Below are 22,457 nucleotides of genomic sequence, written 5' to 3' on the forward strand. Positions count from 1 at the left end.
GCCTCAATTTTACATGGATAGGGATGTCTGTCATTCAGTGGTCTTTCTCTGTTGACATGTTAACTTCTATTTTGATGTATGTACTTTTCTGCTAACGCATACAAACCCTGCCAGCACAACAATTGTCTTATATTAATCATTACCATAGTCTGAAGCCTGCTTGGTGTCTAAGTTTACAAGTATCACACAAGTGACACATATTCTAGTCAACAAGAAAATGATAAACTTGACTCCCAGTCTGCTACTGAGATAACCATCCTGAGATAAATATCCTGCAACAGAAATACAATAATAAAGGTATTTTTTTAAAAAAAAGAATAGTCAAGGCAGAAAAAGGACATTGTTTGGCATTTCTAATTGGAAATACAAAAGATATATTACTGGACTATTACTATTATTGTCTAGAACGTTGAGAGCAAAGAAATCAAAGATGATTCTGTCTCTGATTGAATGCCACTAGATGTTTTCCCCTAGAGTTTGGGGGAAAAGATACATTGCATTTGATGGGATTGTGATTTTATATCGATGCAAATCATCTGAGAATTGCCTGATTGGCTTTTTGAGATCAGTCAAGATTGAGTAGTTACTATACCTACTGGGGCCTTTGTTACCAGTTATAGCTCTCTAGCTTGTTTATACATAAATTGACCTCTCACGACATATTGTATTTATTTCAGAACATCTCATTCATACGTTCAACTCTGTACTTAATCCTTGATTTATGACCTCAATTGGAACTGGAACTTCCATCACTTCCATCCTTCATTAAGAAAGTCACATCCAACTTTACAATCTTTTTTGCTGTAGTTGTTAAGCAAATTATGTGGTTGTTAAGCAATTCTAGCTTCTCCATTGATTTTGCTTGTCAGAAGCCCCCTGTGAAGGTTGCAAATGGTGATTACATAAACCCGAAATGCTGCAATTGTCATAAAGACAGGCCAGTTATCAAGTGCCTGAAATTTGATCGACTGCCTGTGGGGACACTCCGACAGTTGTTAAGTGTGAAGATGATCCTAAGTCTCCTTTTCCAGAGCTGTTACAAAACAGTTGTTAAACAAATGGTCGTAAATTGAGGATTACTTGTATTACAACCTACAACCAGTGAACACTTAGCTTATTTATGGCTCTGTCTCAAATTCAAAAACATTTTAAGGTCATTCAAGGATTGTGTATCTCGCAGCATTATAAAATGTGGCTTTTGGCACCTTTCTTTAGCAAAGCATGTGGGGAGAGAATCTTGGGTGGGTCAGTATATCCCTATATGTATGTAGGTATGTATGTATGTTAATACAACTGCCTAACATGCAGGCAGCCCAAGTTCAAATCCAAGTAAGGGTATGGCTAGCTGATGAGAGCTAAATAGCTTGAAATAGATCTAGACTAGTCTCCCTTTATTTATCAGTGAAATATAAATTTGATATATATATAAATGTGTGTGTGTGTGTATGTATGCATATGTATACGTATGTATATAAATATTGCTCCTAGAAGCACGAAGCCGAAAACACCAGCCTGAAGATGACGAATGAGACTTCGTCGAAACATCGCCAAGACACTTCCAATTTTATGCGGGAGAAAACCCGAATAACCAAAGACCTACATACAAACACCCGTGAAAACCTCAGAAAACATAAATATATACCTATATATTTAGTATATGATTGCTTGCATTTATAAAAGCACCATTCTAGAACATCTGAAGTTTAACTTTGCTGTGAATGTAATACTTTCTCAGCACACATCAATGCCACATACTCTGTTGCTATTTAAATGCAAGTGATAAAGTCTAGAAAAATCAAAAGATTAAAAACCTGTGTTTCCATTTGATAGTTTTGCCTTTCCAAAGTGCACATCCCTGGCTTTTTCTATGAAGAAAATATTTAACTGTGCTGCTTAGGGAACAGAGATTGACGAAACCTAATTCTGAATCAAGTTGTTCTGCCCCAGCTACGGATCCCAAAGAATACAGCACACACAAAGTTTGTACAAAACTTAAATTTACTAAAATAAATCAGTCTTTTTCAAACAAAGGCTATTAATAAACTTCCTTAACAGCCTACAAGAAAACAAAGATAAAGTAATCACAATCTTACTAAGGTTGGCAGAATGCCCAGAAGCAATTTGCAGAGAATCCAGATGTGAAAGAGAATGAACTAAAGTTGTTCCCTACAATTTGCTTCAGTCGGCGTTCCTCCTTAAATAGGCTAAGGGAGTGGCCAATTAGCCCCAAGCCTTACTCTTGAGGAGACCTCCTCCTGAGGAGTCACTCCTGCCTTTTGGCAGCTCTGTGCGTCCATGCATCGAGAAGAGGCTCCTCCTCTTCGTCTTCTTCACTTAAAGGAGCTTCTGGAGGTTCTGAAGGCCCTGGCTGAATCCCTGCCTCTGGCACCACATCTTCTCCAGCCTCCTCGTCTGACTCGGGTGCCAGCTGCACAGGCTGCTGGCGCAGCACACCAGCCTCCTCGCTGTCAGAATCAGCTACAATCCGCACAGGCCGCTGGCGGGCCACAACACAAGTAGAAGTTTTAATTTACAAATAAATGTAATTAAATGTTAACTTTGGAAAGGCCAATATTGAATATGCTATCTGCTTTCATCACTTTTGAACAGTATTATGTGCATGAAGAGCCGCGGTGGCGCAGTGGTTAGAGTGCAGAACTGCAGACTACTTCTGCACTGTCTGCAATTTGGCAGTTCAAATCTCACCAGGCTCAAGGTTGACTCAAGGTTCCATCCTTCCGAGGTGGGTAAAATGAGGACCCAAATTTTGGGGGGCAAGATGCTGACTGTAAACTGCCTAGAGAGGGCTGTAAAGCATTGTAAAGCGGTATATAAGTTTAAGTGCTATTGCTATTGCTAATAAGCCTAATTTATTGCTGGCCGATTGCGCGTGTTCCCTAAGGCCATTATTGCTAAATGTTGAAAGAAGGGCTCACTGATTATTAACCTCTTGTTTCTGCAACTGTGTGAAATCTACTTACATACAGTGGTACCTCAGTACCCATCATTAATTGGTTCTGGGAGGTGCAATGAGTACCAAAAACGATGAGTACCAAACAATTTTTTCCCATAAGGAACAATGTAGAGAGTCACAAGGCAGCCAGCACTGACAGGTTAGTACTGGGACAAAATTTTCACATCAAAATGTGTTAAGTACCAAATTTTATGTGTTTCAAAGCAGTTGAGTACCAAGGTACCACTGTATCTGTAATCAGAATGTAGAAATCTAGGTACATGTACTAATTTAACTGTTGTGGGCAAAAAGGATGTCAGAGGACAATGTTATATTCTAACCCAAAACTGTTATTAGCAATTCTTTGCCAAATGAAACTATTTTAGAGCAATAGTTTTCTTCTTGAGATTTGGGATTGTCAGCACTGTAGTGCCATCTTTTGGACTGTCCAAGTAACAGCAATTTAATTTGATGAAAAGAACAAAGAATTAAGAATTAGTCTGATCTTAGCAATTTTTAAAACTATTACAGGATTTTCTGTATGTACTGTATGTTGGCTTAATACTACTAATACATACACTCCTGAGTGCCCTAAAAGCAAACTGCTCTCTCTCCAATCCTCTTAAACTATTTAACTGTATTATTATACATTTATGTTCCTACATTAAAAAAAAAACAAGTAAAATAACAACATGGGAGGACAAAGTGGAAGTATAACGCTTCTATAGCAGAAGTGTAATATTATTATGATTAATAACATATTTGGGAATTTTCATTTTAAAATGTGTATCTCATCACAAATACCTAGATATAATGCACTGGATACATCCTACAGTACATTTCTAGAATTCCTTGCTAATCTAATCTAGATGCACATGAGGGACACCAAATTTGAACTCTAGTTTTTTTTAAAAAAGACGCCTGAATGAGATCACTTCCTAAAACAAAAACAAAACGCCTTATTCTCCTTCATTTCTCCAGATCCAATCCCCTATCCTCATGTTTTCTTTAGAATACTTTATGATGACCAGTATAAAAAAATACAATAAAAAATAATAAAGCATCAAGTTGTATATACTGTAGATTTGTTGTAACATGAAAATTACATAGAATCTATACAGCCTAAAGAACTAAACCTATAAACCCTATTATCTATGAAACTTGTCTATTTGTTTACCGAATTTTGGTTGTTTGTTAAGTACGCTTAAAAATAAGGCAGTATTTAATTTTGTAGCATCCAATATTAAGAAAATATATATATAAATAGAATGTAAATTTTCGTTTTCTAAACTGGCTGCTGCTTTTTATCCCTAAAGCACTTAATCTCAGAGCACAAAGGGCCTGATATGACCCACGGACCATAAAATGCTGAGGTCTGTTGTATATGATCTGCTTCAGAAAAGGAAGAGCTTAAAAAAATACAAGTCACTTGAGTCTATTTTCCCTTCTCTGTGTTGGCAGATTCTAAAGAATCTTATTGGTGTTGAATATGTGCTCTTAAAAGGACTCATCTGTATCCATAAAAATAAAATTATGTAAACTGTTGGCCAGTCCAATCAGTCCAATTACATCATCAATGTATAGTAAGTTTCTGGGATTTGAGTCAGTCCCTTCTGAGGTTCCATATCAGCTTTCCTTTCTTTAACCATCCCAGTTTACTTAAGTGTTCAGATCAGAATCCATAGATAGTAAACTTGTATTCACAGATTAATTGCCAATTGTCGTTGTATTTCTCCAGTGACTAGTAATTCCCTGGGATTTAAAGTAACTCTGATTCAAGTTGTTAGTATTCTGGACCAGGACTGGGTTTCAATGCTTGGCAAGTCTTCTAGCCTCAAGGCTACATTAGACACACACCAATTATAGTGTCGAATTGTGCCTCGGAATTTGTTTTCTATGGGAGCATTACTTGGAACGCTGACATCTAGCCTTAAGGAAAGCTGATCGGATCAGTTTGTAGGTTGTAAAATATAAAGATGGATCTAATTTAATTCCTTACATTTGCACTGTAAGTTTGGCTTGAAATACCTTGATTGCTGCCAGAATGAATTTCCCTGATTTCCATAAAATCTTGACTGCAATGCTTCTCTGTACCTTCAATGTGGCATAGGTAGTTAGAGTATTTAATTTCCTTTTGCTTTGGAAGAGAGATACATACATGGCTTAACTTATTCAACTATATAATTAACTGATCATTTGTCCCTTCAACTTTTGAAAAAAAAAATCCAAATGTTGGGGTTTTTTCCACAATTAATACACAAATGTTCACTTGTACAAAATAATGCCAATGTTCTTGTTTAAAATTACTCCAAACTTCCTCCTTGAGATTGAGTTAAATGATAATCAAATGTAAATCTTGAAAATCAACAAACATAGCATATAGTTTACAAAGCAAGTGTATATTTTTCCTCTTGGAAAGAATCTTCTATTGGATTAGGCTGCTCTACAGAACTGGTTTTTAAGCTTTCCTATCTCTTTCAAATATGCATTTTGAGTGATATTTTTTGTTAAATATTGAAACTGTAATCTGTGTTTTTTCTCAATGAACTGTCTTGTGCTAATGTTTAAAAATGTGTTTTTTTCTAAAATGTACTTATATAATAGGCATGAAAAAAGAATATTTCTGTGAGCTTTATTACTTTTTTCAGTAAACTTGTAAGCACCCACCTTTAATAACACACCAGAGAATTTGGACAAATTTGTTTAAACATATAAATAAGAATGTATGTAATTAAATACATGAAACAAAAATGTAATTTAAAGAAAAAAGGGGTTTCTCAAAAAATTGACCATGAAGCAAAAATAATTAGTACAAAAACATCCAATACTATTTCTATTCCTATTTAATTATCGTCTGCCTCGAGATTTATATTGTTGCCAAACTTTGCATAAAGCTGGACTTTAAGATCTGATAATACTTTTTGGATGGATTCCACTTGTGCTTCCAAAGTTCCAATTTCTTCCTGTAAGTTTTTCTGGCAAAGAAAAAAAAAATGGAAAAATGTTAAGTAAAAATTTCAAGGAAACATTTTCCCTTCCAAACATTCCTCTATTACAACAAAATCAATAAAGATTCTATGTCACCTTAAAGATTAGCACATTTGTTAATGACTAAAACAACTGTTTTTCCTTTATTGATTAGACTTCTGATTCAGAAGATCATGAGTTATAGATAGTTTTTAAAAATATGAATCCATCAGACCACCTTATATGCATACTTAAAATGTTTCACCAATTTGAAGTTTTTATATATATTATTATTTTTATTGTTTTAATGTTACTCTAGCATGAATGCTTTATCTGGACAACACTGGGCATGAATTATTATGTGGTCCAGAAAACAACAATGAGAATGGAATATGGAGCCATTCATAAGTTCAAAACTGGAAAAGCAGCACACCAAAGTTAAATATTGTCACTCTATAAATTCAATGTATATGCTGGACTTCTTATGAGACTGAAAGAAACAGAAGACGGTGTGAACATTGTCAGGAAAAAGAAAACATACAGATATGCTGATGATATTATTTTAGAAAGAAGAAAGTCTTCATGCATCTTTTGTTGAACTTGAAAAATGAGAGTGCAAAAACCAATCTTAGGCTCAATATCAGAGAACATCACATTGATGACAAAGCTACAAATTGCCAACTCATGGTTTTCATAGCTGCGAAAGTTGGCAATCAGAAAGACTGAACAAAAACAGCAACAAATCAATGTCTTTGAACTGTGATGCTGAAAAATTGTTGAGAGCAAGAAAAACAAGTGATTTCTAGATACAATAGAAGAAAGAAGGCTACCTAGAAAAATATTTGCCAGTTCCCCCCCTCCCCCAACCCCTATCTTTTCTTCCTGAAATATCTTAAGAGAGCCACAGAAGTAGCACAAGGAACAGAACTTACCTTTGCCTCCTCCAACATGTCTTCTGTTTCAACTTGTGGGTGACTAATGAAGACATCTCCAATTTGATATGGTATCAATAATGAATCATCGTCAAGCACCAGAATGTCATCACAAGCATCTTGCAGGTTCTGGAGCTGTTTCTGTGTTTAAGAAATCAAGTTATTTTCTCACCGATTTAGCCATCATCATGATATGGATTGTAATTCAACTTAGGATAAACCATTATATGTTCATGCACACATTCACACACATGTATGCATGTATATATGTATGTAATTCTAAACTAGCTGTGACTATCTAAGAAACAGCTTTGGAACAAAATTCAAGAGAGTAGAATCAGCTAGGCCTATCTCTCAACACTGAAAAAGATAAATTTAAGTGATTAAAATATAGTTATAGGTTTAATGGCATATGAACTGTCAATATGATTCTACAAGGTGAGTTGATTTAAACTGATTTTGAAACACCCAGCCTCATGATTCAATTTGGTGACTTGATTGAATTGGTTTTAATTTCCACACAGTCATAATAGGTTTGACAAAGTCCTTACTTAGATTTAAAATGTTCTCTTAACAATATGGCTGTGTGGTTGGCTTATCTTTATAAAAAATTATCCATGTTCAGAGAAATGTAGAATATAACAGAATACTGAGTCTCGCTCTTGCAGGGGAAAAGTAAAGTGTGGTTATGTTTAATTTTGTGGAAAAATGAGTTACTATCCTGAGATAACATTTGTACACCATTCAACTCCCAGCAATTCTGAAAACTTTTGTGGCCCATTTGAGGTCACATCAAACTTTACCTAACACAATTAGCCAAAAGGAGAAATATATGCCAATAATATTATAACCTGGTAGAATAAATATTTATGCAGCAAATTTCTTCCCACTCTGCTGAATCAGCGAGAGAAACCTGAGCTTCTATTTGTACCATTGCCAGTTCTCCTGAATACCACTGGCATAAAATGAACCAAAGCATAAGGCTTTGGATGGTAGCGCACATATTTTTGCCAATTAACCTTACAGAAAAAAACATTTATTTGATTTGATTCAAGAACTGTCTGATTTCGGTTACCTTCTTATCGTCTATTTCTTCTTTTAGTTCTGTAATTCTACTGGTGTTTCTAGCAAACTTGTTGATTTTCTGCTGATCTTCAAAAGTAACGTTAACGTCTTCTGCTGCCTATACAAAAACAAAAGAGCTCCTCAAATATATTGCATGTGAATAATAATCCGTTTTTTTCAGTTAAACTAGGTTACGTCATACACACCATTATTTCAGCTTGTCAGAGAATAATCAGCTTATGTTCTAAGACAGGAAGTGATCACATATTCAATACAGAGAAGATGTTGACAGAACGAAAGCATAACATTGACAGACAAGGAGCATAGGGAGGGTATAAGGAAAAATCCTTAGGATATTTGCATACACAATTGTAACCATAGGAAACACCTGAGATCATAAACAAAACAAGTCATAGTACCTGATTCACATATAGCATTAAGCTAGGACATATTTAGCTGACTAAATCAAAATAGCTAAGTCTGCATATAATGCTAAATACAACAGATGTCTCACATAACTAAAATAAAAGGCAAGCAAACCTCATTATGGCTTAATGTTATCATGCTACAGTTGAACTATGCCAATATTTTAAATTGGTATGGCCTGGGAATAGACGGGACAGACTAATGAATAAATAGGAGAACTGTATGTCCATAAAAATAGAAAATACACAACAAATCAACTGCAAAAGAAAAATAATTACAGTGCCTTAATCTCACAACATAATCTCAATCATATTTTCAAGGGGAAAACAGTGAACATTCTAGATCAAACTAAATCCAAAACACTAGGTAATTCCTGGAAATTTGGCAGACCAATCAGCCATCAATAGACACATATAAATAAAGCATATTTACATGTCAGGCAAAAGAGACAACAAAAAGAGAAGAAGGGAACAAAAAAAAAAAAGACCAGAACGTATCACCTCCAATAGCAGCATTCAGATAAGTAGGCATTAACATCACACAAACAATCAAGCAGAAAACAATATCCTAATCAAGGAACTCCCAAGGAGAAAACCATACATACCCCGACACTGGAAGAGCAAGCTATTGTATATAAATAGGGACCAACTCCCCTTTACTATCACTGATAATGTTACCTAGACAGATAATGAAATGCCTACAAGCAACCAACCAAACTCAGAAAGAGCACCAAGAACTCCACAGAATATTCTACTACTCGGAAAAATAAAGCAAACAAATAAAAAGGGCAGAAGAGCAGAATAAAGATGGAAGAAGTTTTCTCCCCGAATAATTTGGAGCAAAGAAAAGTAATCCCAAGATTAGCATCAATCTAAAACTGTCTAGTTAGACTGCAGGGGTATCAAACTCAATTTCATTGAGGGCCGCATCAGGGTTGTGTTTGACATTGGGAGGCCGGGGTGGTCAGGGTGGGCATGGTCAGCTCAACATCACTTGTGTGGGGGCACCTGTGATGGCCCAAGCACTCTGCCAGTGAAAACGGGTTCCCAAGCTCCATTTTCACCTACAACTGCCTCCTGCAACCCCCTGCCAGGGAAAACAGAGCTTGGGTGGGCCACCCATGGCCCTTGCAAGCTTTGATTTCCCTGGCAGAGGCCTGCATCCTGTCCTTCGCTGTTTCCAGGGCAGCCCCACCAGCCAGATCTAAGTACCCCACGGGCCACATCCGGCCCCCGGGCCTTGAGTTTGACACCCCTCATCTAATGCATATTTCTTCAACCTCATGTTTATTGCTCTGCAGTTTGACTGAAACTGGCCTTGAATACCGGTTGAAAAGTTTTATAAAATTATTTAGTTTTACTGAAAAATCAGTTTTTCCCAATAAAACTAAACAAATAACCAAAAGATTAGTGAGGGAATACATGAAAACCTACAGTGGGGCAAAAAAGTATTTAGTCAGCCACCAATTGTGCAAGTTCTCCCACTTAAAAAGATGAGAGAGGCCTGTAATTGTCATCATAGGTAGACCTCAACTATGAGAGACAAAATGAGAAAACAAATCCAGACAATCACATTGTCTGATTTGGAAAGAATTTATTTGCAAATTATGGTGGAAAATAAGTATTTGGTCACCTACAAACAAGCAAGATTTCTGGCTCTCACATACCTGTAACTTCTTCTTTAAGAGGCTCCTCTGTCCTCCACTCATTACCTGTATTAATGGCACCTGTTTGAACTTGTTATCAGTATAAGACACCTGTCCACAACCTCAAACAGTCACACTCCAAACTCCACTATGGTGAAGACCTAAAAGCTGTCGAAGGACACCAGAAACAAAATTGTAGACCAGCACCAGGCTGGGAAGACTGAATCTGAAATAGGCAAGCAGCTTGGTATGAAGAAATGAACTGTGGGAGCAATAATTAGAAAATGGAAGACAGTGGTCTTGTATGACCACTGATAATCTCCCTCGATCTGGGGCTCCACGCAAGATCTCACCCCGTGGGGTCAAAATGATCACAAGAACGGTGAGCAAAAATCCCAGAACCACACGGGGGGACCTAGTGAATGACCTGCAGAGAGCTGGGACCAATGTAACAAAGGTTACCATCAGTAACATACTACGCCGCCAGGGACTCAGATCCTGCAGTGCTAGACATGTTCCCCTGCTTAAGCCAGTACATGTCCGGGCCCGTCTGAACTTTGCTAGAGAGCATTTGGATGATCCAGAAGAGGATTGGGAGAATGTCATATGGTCAGATGAAACCAAAGTAGAACTGTGGTAGAAACACAACTTGTCGTGTTTGGAGGAGAGAGAATGCTGAGTTGCATCCAAAGAACACCATACCTACTGTGAAGCATGGGGGTGGCAACATCATGCTTTGGGGCTGTTTCTCTGCAAAGGGACCAGGACGACTGATCTGTGTACAGGAAAGAATGAATGGGGCCATGTATCGTGAGATTTTGAGTGCAAACCTCCTTCCATCAGCAAGGGCATTGAAGATGAAACGTGGGTGGGTCTTTCAGCATGACAATGATCCCAAACACACCGCCCGGGCAACGAAGGAGTGGCTTCATAAGAAGCATTTCAAGGTCCTGGAGTGGCCTAGCCAGTCTCCAGATCTCAACCCCATAGAAAACCTTTGGAGGGAGTTGAAAGTCCGTGTTGCCCAGCAACAGCCCCAAAACATCACTGCTCTAGAGGAGATCTGCATGGAGGAATGGGCCAACATACCAGCAACAGTGTGTGCCAACCTTGTGAAGACTTACAGAAAACGTTTGACCTCTGTCATTCCCAACAAAGGATATATAACAAAGTACTGAGATGAACTTTTGATATTGACCAAATACTTATTTTCCACCATAATTTGCAAATAAATTCTTTCCAAATCAGACAATGTGATTGTCTGGATTTGTTTTCTCATTTTGTCTCTCATAGTTGAGGTCTACCTATGATGACAATTACAGGCCTCTCTCATCTTTTTAAGTGGGAGAACTTGCACAATTGGTGGCTGACTAAATACTTTTTTGCCCCACTGCATATTCTCCTTTTATGCTTTTGATTTTAAAGCATAACTTAACCACCCACCTAGGAGAAAAGATTTAGGAGCAACCCAATTTCTGCCTCATGAGCTTATTCAAATTAGGTGAGAAATGAAACCACCCTGGAGGACATATATATATTGGGCTCCCCTAACCAAACTGCTCAGTCTGAAGAAACTACTTGGATCAGCAGTGGAACTTTTCAAAGCAAAAGAAAATAAGAAGAAAATGAGAATCTTCGTCAACGTATTTTTAAAGCAAGATTCTATCCTCTGTCCCTAAAGTCACAGCTGAATGTTTAATTATTTTTTTATTATTTCTAAAATAATAAAATAAAAATAAATTATTTTATTATTTATTATTATTTACTTTGCAATTTTGTTGCAAAGTAAAATGACAACATGCCTCAGGACAACCAGGTATCTGGGTTTGATCATATATTTTTTAAAGTAATGTTTTTGCACAACCATTCTAACTTATTCATAAAACCAGAGTAATAAAATACATTCAGCCAACAAGGGGGGGGGAGCTATTTTGAAGTATGTTTAAATTCAAAGCAAGGAACATTAAACAGAAAATGCACAAAAACAGTAACCCTTTCTAAGCATGGGGTTAACAAAAGGGTCTCCTAAGCTGAGTGAGGCTCTGTTGAAAAAGTGTTGGCCAATGAATTCATCCTAATGAGTTTATGTTCTTATCCTGGAAAGCTTTTTTGGTAGGGAGTAATTGGTGGTTGCTTTATTCCCAGTTGTTGTTTTGGGTTTTTTTTATCTTCCAATAAAAGAGAATATTTGTAGTTCATGATTCAACTGTGGAATCCTTGGTGCTGAGCTTGGTTGTTCACTTGTAAATCTTTCATTAGTGAGGCAACCAAAACATCTGCAAGCAAACAGCCAGTTTAGAGAGCACTAAGGATTGTACAGTTTTTACCTTTTAATCCTGTTTATAGTCACGAGAGTTCCTAGTCCCCCAACCAAAAATTAACCAGGTCGGTGGCATGGGAACAGGGTGGGTGTACAGTGACACAAGCCCTGTCCTATTTATTTTTTTTAATCCTACCTTTATTTTTTATCCATTCAAGGTGATGTACATATAGGATGCTCTTATTTCCCCCCCCCCCCCACAATAATCCTATGAGTTGGGTTGGGCTGAGAAAAACTGACTGGCCCCAAAGTCACCCAATTGGATTTTATTCCTAAGGCAAAACTAGAACTCACAGTCTCCCAGTTTCCGGCCCAACACCTGAGCCACACAACCCTACAATCGCCTGCCTTTCAGTTCTGCGAGTCAAAACAGTGCATCTACACACCAAAGCTCGCACCCAGCGTTGCAATGAGCTCCCCAATAGCACCACCGGGTTCCCCAATGCTTGGCTTCCAAGCATCGGCCGAGTGCTGCTACTTACTGAGGTAACGGGTAACAGAGCTGGAAGGGACCTTGGAGGTCATCTAATCCAACCCCCTGCTCACGCAAGAGACCTATGCACATGGGGGAGGAATGTCAGTAGCTCACATAAGTCTACACCCCAAGACCAGACTTTGACATTGGAAGACGTTGAGCCGCCATGCATTCCCCAAACTGAGGGAGGGAAAAAAACAACGAAGCCTCTTTTCAGTTGAGCTGGACTCCATGATATTTCCCAGGCTAATTTATCTGCTGGGGACCAGGAAAGTGCCTCTTTTTTTAGGGGGGCTGGGAACTTTTCCAGCCTCCCAGCCTAGGATTTCCTCGTGGTCTCCACTCCCTGTCCCTCTCCGGGGCGCGCCTGGTTCAGCCCGCAGTCAGAATCACGTGACGCCTCAGCGGCTTTATATGCCCTAAAACGCCCAGCGGTCCCTTCAGCCTGAGCTGTACGGCGCCCTCTGCAGGCGGCGAAGAGTTTTACGCCGCCGAAGGAGGCCCCGCCCCGCGCCATCCCACCTCGTATCCTCCCCCCCCCCAAACGCTGAGGGCGCCAGGTTGAGAGGCTGCTTTAACCGGACGCCACGCTCATTTCAGGGCCAAAAAAAAACGGGGTTCCCCCGTTCAACGCGCCTCCATTTCGGGCAGGTCACGCCGCTCACGGCCTCCGCCTGTCCAGGCCTAAGGCCTCCCCGCCGGACGCTCTCCGGCCTCCTCCCGCTCCTCAGCTTCCACTGAGGAGAACGCCGGAGAAAACATCACGGAGGTGGGGGGGAGGGGGGAAGGTAAGACAGTAGAACAGCCGCCACTCCGCCCCGACTCCGCTCTCCTGCCCTCCCCAGCCCTCTCACCGCTTTCTTCATGGTGGCCGCCATGTTGTGGACTAAACCACCTTACTCCTTTCTCGAAGGGGAGGTTTCCCATTTGGCCGAGTCTCTTTCTCTCTCTCTCTCTCTCCTTACATTCTCTCCTGCGAGTCTCGGTGAAAGGGAGCGGCTTCGGGTTCAGTTTGAGAAAAGACGCACGTTCAGTTTGAGGAAAGACGCCACTTCAACGCCCCTCACTTCAAGGATAGTTGGTATGGCCCAAAAGAGTGTATAGAGGAGGCGGCAGGAGCGGGAGGTTGGAAAATTTTTGGCAGGTTGTGATGCTGGCGAGAACCGGCAGAGGGCGCAGCGTCCTTGTTAATGATGGGAAAAGGAAGGGGAAAAAAACCTTGTATTTTGCAAACTAGTAATAAAGGGAAATTCTTTTTCCCATTCAGGTGCACGCAGCACATGAGCACAACCCTGCAGCGGCCTTTATTTACTTACCTACCTATTTGATTTTTAGTTCATTTTTATTACTTTATGTATATATTTTATTTAAGATGGCGAATATATAACACTCCTTCCTCTTTCCCCCCCCCCCACAACAATAACCCTGTGTGGCGTGTTAGGGTTGAAAGAGAGCGCCTTGGGATAATTTAATTTGTTTTACCAATAAAGGAGATTATTTGTAGCTCAGAGTTGAAATGAGGAGCCCTTGGTGCTCTCTGAACTTGGTGGATTTCCTGCAGACGTTTCATTACCCAACTAGGTAACATCATCAGTGTGATGATGTTTGTTTGTTTGTTTGTTTGTTTGTTTATTTATTTCAATTTGTATACCGCCCTTCTCCTAGTGGACTCAGGGCGGTGAACAGCCAGAGCTAAAACACATGCAGATACAAAATTTAAAATTGTTAAAAGAATTATATAACTGGCCCAATTTAAAACAATTCAATTTAAAACCCCATGACAATTTAAAACTAAAAAACTAAAAAGACTAAAAAAGGGGGAGGGGGTTCACGCCAGCCCTGCTTGATGGAAAAGAAAAGTTTTCAGGGCACGGCGAAAGACCCGGAGATCCGATATCCTTCGTATCTCCGGGGGCAAATCGTTCCAGAGGGCAGGAGCTGCCACAGAGAAGGCCCTCCCCCTGGGGGTCGCCAGCCGACATTGCCTGGTTGACGGCACCCTGAGGAGTCCCTCTCTGTGGGCGCGTACTAGTCGGTGGGAGGCTATCGGCGGCAGAAGGCGGTCTGCCTTGAGTGTTGAGTGGGTTTTGCTCTCTCCACTCCTTATTAGCACTGATGATCTTACCTAGTTTGGGCAATGAAATGTCTGCAGGAAAACCACCAAGCTCAGAGAGTGCCAAGGACCCTTTAATTTGCCTCTCCCTCCCTCCCTCCCTCCCTCCCTCCCTCCCTCCCTCCCTCTCTCTCTCTCTCTCTCTCTCTCTCTCTCTCTCTCTCTCTCTCTCTCTCTCCCTCCTTTGTTCTTTAAAATGGCATGGAGGAGAGTATGGTCTTCCCTTTTCTCATATTTTAGTTAGAAAACCCCCAACTTTCGTATATTAAAGACAAAAGACTCTTTAACACCAAAGTGAAATTTGGCACTTGATAACAATTGATTTATGAGTTGTGCATAAGAAAAAAAAAAAAAACAGTGTTCCCTTTTGAGAACATTAATGAGAAAAAAAAATGCCATTTTGCAATACGTCCTTTTCACTGTTCTTTTTTATTTCCCCCCTTAAACTACAGGCTTTATAATCAAGGCAATGTGTAAGAATTATTTTTACACAGGGGACGGGGCTTTTCCAGGCATTAGGGTACAGAGCCTTTGAGAATGGGCAATACAACCATGAAACAACGCAGCTTCGAGTGTCAAGATTGTTGCACAGATTTGTTTCCTGTATCAGAGTGTAATGGAAATAATTTTAAAATTTCCTGGATTTGACACCACTAATTTTGCAAAAAGACTGGGGATGCTATTTATTTTATGGGGTAGCTCTGTGACTCTTTCTGTCCTTGGTTAACATCTGAATCATAGGAGTCAACACCCAGTCAATTAGATTGTGATATCCATTTAAATTGGTTAGAATAATCATAATATAAAGTCAAGTAGCAAGTTTTAGAAGGGTAACTTCCAAACATATAAGTAGACAGGTGGAATTTTAATAACTTCCACACTTAATGACCTATTAATTACCAGGGAAAAGTGGGGTATAAATAGGTAAGGATGTATTCTGTCTAAAAGTCTGCTAATCTTAGATTACTTCCTTCTGTTCTTCTTCACAGGTGCAAACCTGTACAAAGAACATGTTTTGTTGACTCTTCTCTGTAGGATGCAATTAGCTTGATGCTAAATATTGCCTATCCCTATAATATGCATGCACTTCCCGTAAATGAATTTCCTTTCTCTTAACAATTACAAAACTTTCATCATTATTCATTGCTTGGGTTGGGTTTCTTATACTCTAAACACACATGTACACACCAGAATGCTTCAGCCACTCACAATCTTCTTCTTACTTAGGCCTTTAAGAGTTTTTAAACTTGTTTGGTCTTTTAATGAACTGAAACTGAGATTTGGACGTTGGCATCTGTGGGGTCCTCAGGGGACAAAGGGCAATATAAATATAACAGGGCAAGTCTTGTCTTATTTTGTACATGTGCTGTAACAATGTACATTTATACACCACAGGAGGAGTTAGTAAGTAAAAAGATGCTTGCTTTCTCATTCTGATGAAACTCTGATTCTATAGATGCCTCTTGAAAGTGAACACATAATTCATTACTATTATGTTCCTAATATAGAAAATAGGTTGAAGGACGTAAATAATGAGTGTCACAATATAAATTGGCTAAAGCAGTAATTCCACACACACAAAAGAGTGCAAATAGAGCCATTAAGTGTTGTACCTTATGATTCTTGATGAACATATCTTTTCTTTTTATGTACACTGAGAGCATAAGCACCAAGACAAATTCCTTGTGTGTCCAATCACACTTGGCCAATAAAAAATTCTATTCTATTCTATTTTGCTGTGTGGCATCCTAAGTCCAGGATGGTTTTCCCAGAGTGACTGACCTTCTGCTATTGTTGCCTTTTAAATATGAATAATAATCACAACGACAACAATAATAATAGAAGAATTCAAACACTATTTCTGGCTGAAGCCATACAAGCATATTTTACCGTAATTGCTTTCCATCCCAAGACCACACCCAATTTACTTTGGGCTCAGAAGTTAAGCAGGATGGGAGGTAGGTAGCGCTTGGAGGGAAGACCATCAAAAAATCCCAGGGCTGCACAATTTACATTAAATAAAACGAGGGGGAAAAAAATCTCAGAAGACTGATATTGCCAGTTTCTGTAGCCCCCAAATCTTTTATCTTTTCTCTGTTTCCATCGCTGTTTTTCAGTGTAATTTCTTAAATGGCAAACTATTTAGTGCACTGGTACAAACCATGACAAAATCTAAAGGGAGGAAGAAAAGAAGCATAAATGTTTTATTCAAAAGTAATATTATTCTCCAGTAATAACACTTCTCCTTGTTGCTAAAGCTGGAGCTATTGGGTTACTGTTTCTGTTCAGGACAACTGCTTCCAATGAGGTAATGTGAAAGAAGTAATTGATTTTGAGCAAACATTGGCCTAGCATTTCTAGTTTGGCGGCATCTACGGAAATGCAAGGCAGTGACATAAAACAGCAACCAGTAGTCAGCTTCCTCCCCATCTCTGTCATTTAGGAATAAATAGCCAAGCCTAGATAATTAAAGGGGAAAGAAGAATTTAACTGAAGAGAGGCCAAATATGCCCCCTTTGAGCTGAATGCCTGAATGAGTGTGAAAACTCATGGGCTCCAGGAGGAGGCCTGCAGGGGAACAGCAAACAGCTGGTGATTGGAGAGGTGGGCCAAGCCAGAGTGTTTGTTGACTGCTTTTGGCCCAAGGATGATGAAACCTGTTACACAACAGCAGCAGATCGGCAGCAGCCAAAAGTATGAGCAGACTTCCATGCAGAGCTTATAGATGGCCTAAGGAACGTCATCCTCATTTTTTTCAGAAAACTTGGGTGGCATAGGAGTTATATTGCAGGTGGGCCAAGGGATTCCGAGAGCCAGACTGAACATGGCATCTATTGAATGGGTACAATTATATTGTACATGATTATGTTCTGTATGGGTGTTATTACATAACAGAACTCAAGAGGAAATCTAAGTAGCTGTCCTTAAAAAGAATGAAGGACAATGTTAGGCTTTCTCCAATAGTTTTGTAACAGCTGTATGTGTTGCCATTTTGACTATAGTTTAAGAAGGACCCTCTAGGCATCATCCCAGCAGGTGGCAACTTTTAACCAACTTTGTCTGACCTAAGAAGAATAAGCCTAATTAGTACTTGAAGTGATGTCCCGGTGCCTGGAGGCCGTACGGATCTGGATGGGGAGAAACAGGCTCAGACTCAACCCATCCAAGACCGAGTGGCTGTGGTTTCCGACATCCCGATATAGTCAGCTGGTGCCATCGCTGACTATTGGGGGCGAAGTATTGGCCCCCACGGAGAGGGCTCGCAACTTGGGTGTCCTCCTGGATTCACGGCTGTCTTTAGAAGAGCACTTGACGGCCGTGACCGGGAGGATTTTTCATCAGGTTCGCCTGATTCGCCAGTTGCGTCCCTTTCTGGATCGGGACTCGTTACGCACGGTCACTCATGCCCTCGTCACCTCCCGTCTGGACTATTGTAACGCTCTCTACATGGGGCTCCCCTTGAGGAGCACTCGGAGGCTCCAACTGGCGCAGAGTGCGGCCGCGCGGGTGGTGATGGGAGCGACGTGGCGCTCCCATGTAACGCCTCTCCTGCGCGAGCTGCACTGGCTCCCGGTGGTCTTCCGAGTGCGCTTCAAGGTTTTGGTCATCACCTTTAGAGCGCTCCATGGCTCAGGACCTGGTTATCTACGGGACCGCCTGCTACCACCAATAGCCTCCCACCGACCAGTACGCTCCCATAGAGAGGGGCTCCTCCGGGTGCCGTCGGCCAAACAATGTCGACTGGCGGCCCCCAGGGGGAGAGCCTTCTCTGTGGGGGCACCTACTATCTGGAACGAGCTCCCCCCCGAGATACGGAGGATTCCGGATCTGCGTACCTTCCGTCGCACGCTGAAGACGTTCCTATTCCAGCAAGCCGGCCTGACCTAAACTTCTCCTCTTTTAAATGGGAATTTTAAATTTGGTTTTAAATTATTGGGGTTTTAAATATGGTTCAGCCAAATTTATCTAACTTGTTTTATTTCTATTTTAAATTTTGTATTGATATGTTTTATTTCATGGCTGTTCACCGCCCTGAGTCCTTCGGGAGTAGGGCGGTATACAAATCTACTAAAAAAAAAAAAAAAAAAAAAAAAAAAAAGAATGGGTGACTCAACTGTTAAGATGCTGGACTTGTCAGCTGGAAAGGTGATAACCTGGGTTCAAGACCCCAGTGCCACCCAATAGGGTGAATTCCTGTCCTCGCCCCAACTCCTACCAACCTAGCAGTTGCAAGCATGCAAGTGCGAGTAGATTAATAGGTACCACTTTGGTGGGAAGGTAACAGCACTTCATGATGTCATGCTGACTACATAACCAAGGAAACATCTTCAGACAGTGCTGGCTCAGTGGCCCTTGAAACAGATGAATACTGCACCAGCAACGACTAGTGGAGTAAAATCTGCTGGGACTCCTTTACTTTTTTATATGCTTGTATTAAATTCCAATAGTTTTATTGTATTTTTTAAAAATAAAACAATATATGGAAACAAAAGAAATTAATATAAGGACTTTCCAACAAATTAATTAGTTTTAGTTATAATACCAAAACAAGAAAATATGCCAAAAAGGAAAAGGTCTAAATATTTAACTACTAAATTCATATGAATTACCTAAATAGGTCACATTGTCCTATAACAACAGTACGTTAGGTTGCACATAATAAACGTTCTTGTTAACTAATCTATGCCAAAGGGAAACACGTTGCATCATTTTTGATCGATAGAAAAAAAAAAATAGCCTTTTCATAAATGAGTAAGTTACACATTTCTTGAATCCAATGTCTATGGATATTCTCAGTCAATCCAATCCCAAAAGTGCTTTTTCAAGAGGCAACTGGACTTTCTGGTTTTTCTTTGAAGACATTTCGTTTCTCATCCCAAGAAGCTTCTTCAGCTCTGTTGAATAATGAGAAGCGAAATGTCTTCAAAGAAAACAAGAAAGCTCAGTTGCCTCTTGAAAAAGCACTTTTGGGATGTCTTGAATCCAATCTTTTATATTTTAATTTAATTTCCAATTTATATCCAGGGTAGTGACACTTTTCCAGTCATTCTCGGCTATTCCAGAACAAAGCTGGGGCAAACCAGGTCTGTACCAAGGAAGCTCCCTGGACACAAGTCACTGAGTTGAGATTGACTTGAAGCCTGAGAGCCATCTCCTCCATAAGGAGTTTGCGTGTTCAACGCAGGAACCCAAATGTCTTTCTTAGCTAGCCTTGGCTAGCCTTGGCTCAACCATCTTTAACCTGGATCCTTCCAGATGAGCTGGGAATGGATCTTCGATGTATAATTAAGCTTCTTAAGGTGTTTCCTCTTCAGATTCCCCAGCCTCGGGGCTTTTGACTGCCTCCTCTTCTCAGAAAGGGATTCTGCAGGGGATGTTTTCCTGCCAAAGCTCCAGCAATTTTTAGAGATGAATAAGCATTACTATATCTAGATCATTTTTTTGTTGTTGTTGTTTCTCTACCAGGTGGTGGATGTTGGCAAGGACAGCTGTGAAATTCTTCCATATGCACAGAGAGGATTTGCAATAGGTATGCAATATATGTTTGGTTTATTTTTCTTCCCTGCCATTTAAAAGTGAAAGCTGTGTCCTTGGAGGATCAGATGAACTCACTGAACTCAGTGGCCTATACAAGGAAACAACTTATCACTCTGAAGCTGAAGGGTTTTCTTTCTTTCTTTCTTTCTTTCTTTCTTTCTTTCTTTCTTTCTTTCTTTCTTTCTTTCTTTCTTTCTCTGTCTTTCTCTCTCCTTTCTTTTTCTTTCTGTCTTTCTCTTTCCTTCCTTCTTTCTCTGTCTTTCTCTCTCTCCTTCCTTCTTTTTCTTTCTTTCTCTTTCTTTCTTTTTCTTTCTGTCTGTCTTTCCTTCTCTCTCTCGCTCTCCTTCCTTCTTTCTTTTTCTTTCTTTCTCTTTCTTTCTTTTTCTGTCTCTGTCTTTCTCTCTCTCTCTTTTCTTTTTCTTTCTATCTTTCTCTCACCTTCCTTCCTTTCTTTCTTTCTTTTTCTTTCTTCCTTACTCTCTCTCCTTTCTTTCTCTTTCTTTCTCTTTCTTTCTCTCTCTCCTTTCTTTCTTTTTCTTTCTTTCTTTATCTCTCTCTCTTTCTCTTTTTCTTTCTGTCTGTCTTTCTTTTTCTCTCTCACTCTCCTTCCTTCTTTCTCTTTCTTTCTTTCTTTCTTTCTTTTTCTTTTTTTCTTTCTTTCTTTCTTTTCTTTCTTTCTTTATTTTCCTCTCCTCTCCTCCTCTCCTCTCCATATAAACTTCCTAATTGGGATGCCATAAAAGTTATTTTACTGCTTTAAAAGCCCCAGTATAGCTATAATTCAAAATTGGTTTTGTTTATTTCTTTTCCCCCACTAAAAATAATCCTGGAATGTCAGTTCAAATATTATACCCTTTGGAAACATTCTGTAAAAAGATGTGTACATGAGTTGTGGGTATGTCCAGGTATCACACTTTGTCCTTTGAATCCAGATTCTGTACAAACCTAATAACAAATAAGATATCTGGTGTGTGTGTGTGTATATTTTTTGGTGTGTCGTGCAGACTGTCATGTCTACTCTCCCAACAGTAATTAAGAGTTTGTCTCAGTTTCTCCACAGGGCTACTCCCTATGAGATGGGGAGAGATGGGGAATCTATGACCTCCAAATGTTGCCAAACTACAGCTCCTAACAGCTTCCTGCCAACAATGGTCTGGCATTGGAGATATAGGAAACTATTATTTGAAATTATATTATTCTACAGAAGTACATTCACTAGAGAAAAGAAATCGTATCCTAGCAAACTACTTCTTATAGCTTCTAACTGGAGACTCGGCCACCTAATGAGATAAGCATTGGGCAATCACTTCTCTAGGTTATGACATACCCTCTGCACTTTAAAGCCATTCCAAGAGGGAGAATCATAACCAGGAAGAAAACAAAAAGAACCAGGAAGACACAAGTCAGGGAGTTTATCCAAAGAGTCTCTTTGGCAGCCTTGCACTTAATCTTTAACATCAGTGCACAAGAGGGAATATATTCAACCGGTGCTTAGGGCACTGAGTTCAATGAACTATATGGCTCAAGAGAGTTGGGTTAAATGACCTTGCAGAGAGATGGAGTGATAGTTCTTTCAGCCTTTGTGTATTTTGTGTGTGTGTTTGTATATGAATGACAAAGAGAGAGAGCTTAGGAATCCAAAGCCTTTTATTCAAGCCCTTTCAAAGTAGGGAGAAGGGGAAATGCAAAAAGATGGACTGTTACATACTAAACACCAGTATGTCACCAGCCAACATACCCTGGCCGAAAATGTGGAAGGGGGTAAAGGGAAACCATGATAACAAAGGAATAGAGATCTGTTTACACAGGGAATATTTGTGGTTTGGATTTATGTCCTTTAGGGGACAGAGTAAGCCAGTAAGTCTATTGGAGTACTTTTAAGTTTGTGGCAAGGGACGTGGTGGCTCAGTGGCTAAGACGCTGAGCTTGTCGATCGAAAGGTCGGCAGTTCAGTAGCTTGAATCCCTAGTGCCGCGTAACGGGGTGAGTTCCTGTTATTTGTCCCAGCTTCTGCCAACCTAGC

At 39.8% G+C, this 22,457-nt stretch overlaps 1 protein-coding gene across 3 annotated transcripts; it reads right to left on the minus strand.

Moving 5' to 3' along the window:
- Positions 1–5,571: 5,571 nt before the first annotated feature.
- Positions 5,572–13,925, minus strand: PFDN4 (prefoldin subunit 4). 3 transcript variants are annotated; one of them, XM_034433035.3, is made up of 4 exons: positions 13,638–13,925; positions 7,928–8,035; positions 6,853–6,993; positions 5,572–5,928 (listed from the first exon to the last, which is right to left on the minus strand). In XM_034433035.3, exons 1-4 carry the CDS (start codon positions 13,659–13,661, stop codon positions 5,797–5,799), a joined length of 405 nt encoding a protein of 134 aa, XP_034288926.1. In that variant the 5' UTR covers positions 13,662–13,925; the 3' UTR covers positions 5,572–5,796. The 3 variants fall into 3 exon arrangements, with proteins under 3 accessions (XP_034288926.1, XP_034288927.1, XP_034288928.1); XM_034433036.3 differs by having other exon boundaries at positions 13,420–13,647; XM_034433037.3 differs by lacking the exon at positions 13,638–13,925 and adding an exon at positions 8,124–9,470.
- Between the last annotated feature and the right edge of the window lie 8,532 nt (positions 13,926–22,457).

This window comes from Pantherophis guttatus, chromosome 3 (genome assembly GCF_059756535.1).
Source record: "Pantherophis guttatus breed Tessera chromosome 3, ASM5975653v1, whole genome shotgun sequence".
NCBI lineage: Eukaryota > Metazoa > Chordata > Lepidosauria > Squamata > Colubridae > Pantherophis > Pantherophis guttatus.

Coding starts and splice junctions, on each gene's coding strand:
- PFDN4 (XM_034433035.3), bottom strand. CDS start 13,661: ATGGCGGCCACCATGAAGAAAGCG. Junction 6,994..7,927: donor AAGAAATAGACGATAAGAAG/GTAACCGAAATC, acceptor TCTTAAACACAG/AAACAGCTCCAGAACCTGCA. Junction 5,929..6,852: donor ACATGTTGGAGGAGGCAAAG/GTAAGTTCTGTT, acceptor TTTCTTTGCCAG/AAAAACTTACAGGAAGAAAT.